The sequence below is a fragment of the Rhincodon typus genome, chromosome 11, assembly GCF_021869965.1.
Source record: "Rhincodon typus isolate 14 chromosome 11, sRhiTyp1.1, whole genome shotgun sequence".
NCBI lineage: Eukaryota > Metazoa > Chordata > Chondrichthyes > Orectolobiformes > Rhincodontidae > Rhincodon > Rhincodon typus.
The window spans coordinates 72,078,269-72,080,842 of record NC_063342.1 but is presented as its reverse complement, the minus strand read 5'-3'; the positions used below and the strand labels follow the sequence as shown (position 1 = coordinate 72,080,842).

The 2,574-nt window shown below is 48.1% G+C and overlaps 1 protein-coding gene across 1 annotated transcript in view; it reads right to left on the bottom strand.

Moving 5' to 3' along the window:
* The window catches only part of LOC109912326 (angiotensin-converting enzyme 2-like), a 55,694-nt gene extending 53,482 nt beyond the window's left edge, over positions 1–2,212 (bottom strand). Inside the window, exons 1-2 of the mRNA XM_048602545.1 lie at positions 1,967–2,212; positions 1,382–1,645 (exon numbers count right to left, since the gene is read on the bottom strand). Coding sequence (XP_048458502.1) covers positions 1,382–1,645; positions 1,967–2,212 — 510 coding nt within the window. The remainder of the gene's footprint in view (positions 1–1,381; positions 1,646–1,966) is intronic.
* Positions 2,213–2,574: the final 362 nt, after the last annotated feature.

Below are 2,574 nucleotides of genomic sequence, written 5' to 3'. Positions count from 1 at the left end.
TCTGCATTCCCCCTCTGCTCCTATCTGTATTCCCCCATGCTCCTATCTGTATTTTCCCTCTGCTCCTGTCTGTATTCCCCCCCTGCTCCTGTCTGTATTCCCCCTCTGCTCCTATTTGTATTCTCCCTCTGCTCCTATCTGTATTCCCCCTCTGCTCCCATCTGCATTCCCCCTCTGCTCCTATCTGTATTCCCCCTCTGCTCCTATCTGTATTCCCCCTCTGCTCCTGTCTGTATTCCCCCCCTGCTCCTGTCTGTATTCCCCCTCTGCTCCTATCTGTATTCTCCCTCTGCTCTTGTCTGTATTCCCCCTCTGCTCCTATCTCTATTTCCCCCCCTGCTCCTGCTCTCTGCCTTCTGTCATGAAGCCAACCAGCAAGTCCTTCTGTCAGTGTCCACACTACGCTCTCTGCTCATTCATTAGTCCACTTTGGGAGCTCTTTCTGTAGACTTTTTGAAAATTCACATAAATGACATCTACCACATTATTTTATCTACTCTCTCATACATCTGCAAAAAAAAATCAGCAAGCATCACCTTAAATTGATGCTAATTATTCATTTTTGCCGTTTTCATTTTGCAATGCTTTTCCGTTCTTTCCTTTTGCAATGATTCTATTGATTTCCCAACCTCTGCTGTTTACCTACTGCCCTGTTTAATTCTCTGGGCACATTCTGTCCCTCTTTTTCAATCTGGGAGTGATCCTTTGGCATGGCACCATTTCCAAATTATTACTGAATACTGTCTCTGCTACCTGGGGCAACGTTGCCAGGCAATGCTATCATGTTTATTCCTAACAGCTATCTGTTGTGGAAATCTCTTGCAGCACTGATTCAAAGTCAAAGGACATTTTTTCTTGACACTTTATGGCGTACCATAAAGATTTGACCTTGCGCTATTTTGCTGACAGCTGCTTAATGGATGAAGGTCAGAGCACTTGCTTGCTTCCTAGTAACCACAGTGAGAGCTGGTGCCACGGGCTGGGCGTGGATTATTCCCTCTGCCCAAAAAAATGCCAACCACCGAAGATGGAAACATTCTCGCGGGTCTTTGCAACCGAGGGCTGGTAGCAAATGGAGAGTGTCTTATAGTAAATGTGGCAAACATTTAAATACAGATTGGATTCACAAATAATAGTGGTTGAATGAAGGAAGTAACGGCGCTGAATGGTAAATACTTTAGTTTTGATGGAGGCTGGTGACAATGATGAGAAATAGACACCAGTGTAAGTCCTACATTGTAGAGATGGGGAATATAACCCAACAGAGCAGCCTAACACAAGTTCATTTTCTAAAGACCCAAGAATCTTCCAAATCCTCCATCAGTGGATAAAACAAATACAGGCTGCCCCATGCTAAGGCTAGAGTTCTTAACGTACTCACCATCTTATCGGCATTTTCATCAGTGATATTGGTGTTGTATGTCCATGATGCCAGGGAGGATTTGTAGACCAGTTTCTCGGCGTCCGTGCTAAATCTGTTCAGAAATTGCTGGGCTTCTTGCTCAGTTGTTAGGGAGAATGCAGGTGCCATGAGGCTCAGGACCCATAGCGCTAACGGCGACATGCTTCTTCCGAGCTGAATAATCCTCCAATGAATGTTATCGTTCCGGACTCTCCTGTTTAAATCAAATCCTATCGCAATGGCCTTTGAACAAGAGAAAAAGCCACACAAGATAATTGCTATGGAAGTGCCCTCAAGCAGGTATGTGGGAATTATCTGCCAAAGAGCCTAGGGCTAATAATCTTAACCCTTTATCGATCGCAATGCACTTTAGCAGCATGTGCATGATCTGATTTTAACCACAACCGGGACAGGGATCTTGCAGTGTTTCGGATGAATGTGAGTTGGGTCACGTTGGGTGGAGTGATCCTTGGCACAAGGGATCTTTCTCACCGCGTCCTACCAAATTTCCTGCATTTGCTGGTTCTTTTGAGCTCTCACATCTGCTTTCCGCCCCCATCTTACCGCACACTGTTCCTGGCCACACTCTGGAGAATTAACTGGCAGCCCTTGTGCCCATGCCCGTTTTGGTGCCTGTTGCACACCCCAACAAGCACGGCCAGTCTGGAGCTGCCCTGCCTGCTTCCTGATATTTGCCCCTGATATGGCGGACAGGAGAAATCCTTGCCCCATTTTATGGGCTGGGACCTGCTGGCGCACAGCCAGGACTTCCTCTTGCCCCAGAACCATGAGACCATGACGCCAGGCCATGCCAGCCTGGTCTGAGGTTGCCCCGCTGGGTTAAAGCAGTCTCAGCCATCTTGGAGGAATGCCCATTTCTACAGGATTAAGGTCAATGACCTTCTCCGTTCTCCCAGGGCACGTGACACCAGCTTCTCTGTGACACCTCCCACTCACTCTGTCTCTGTCACTGCACCCACCTCCCCACCAAAGCTCACTCTCTACACCTCTCACTGTTAGCTACATCATCTTCCCCCACTCACTCTCACCCACCCCGACCTGACACCACTAACCCCCTGCCTGCCCTCTGTGCTGCCCACTCTCTCACTCTCACCTGCACTAGCTGTACCACCCTCTTTCACCTCCTGTAGTACCTGCCTGTCTCTCATTCC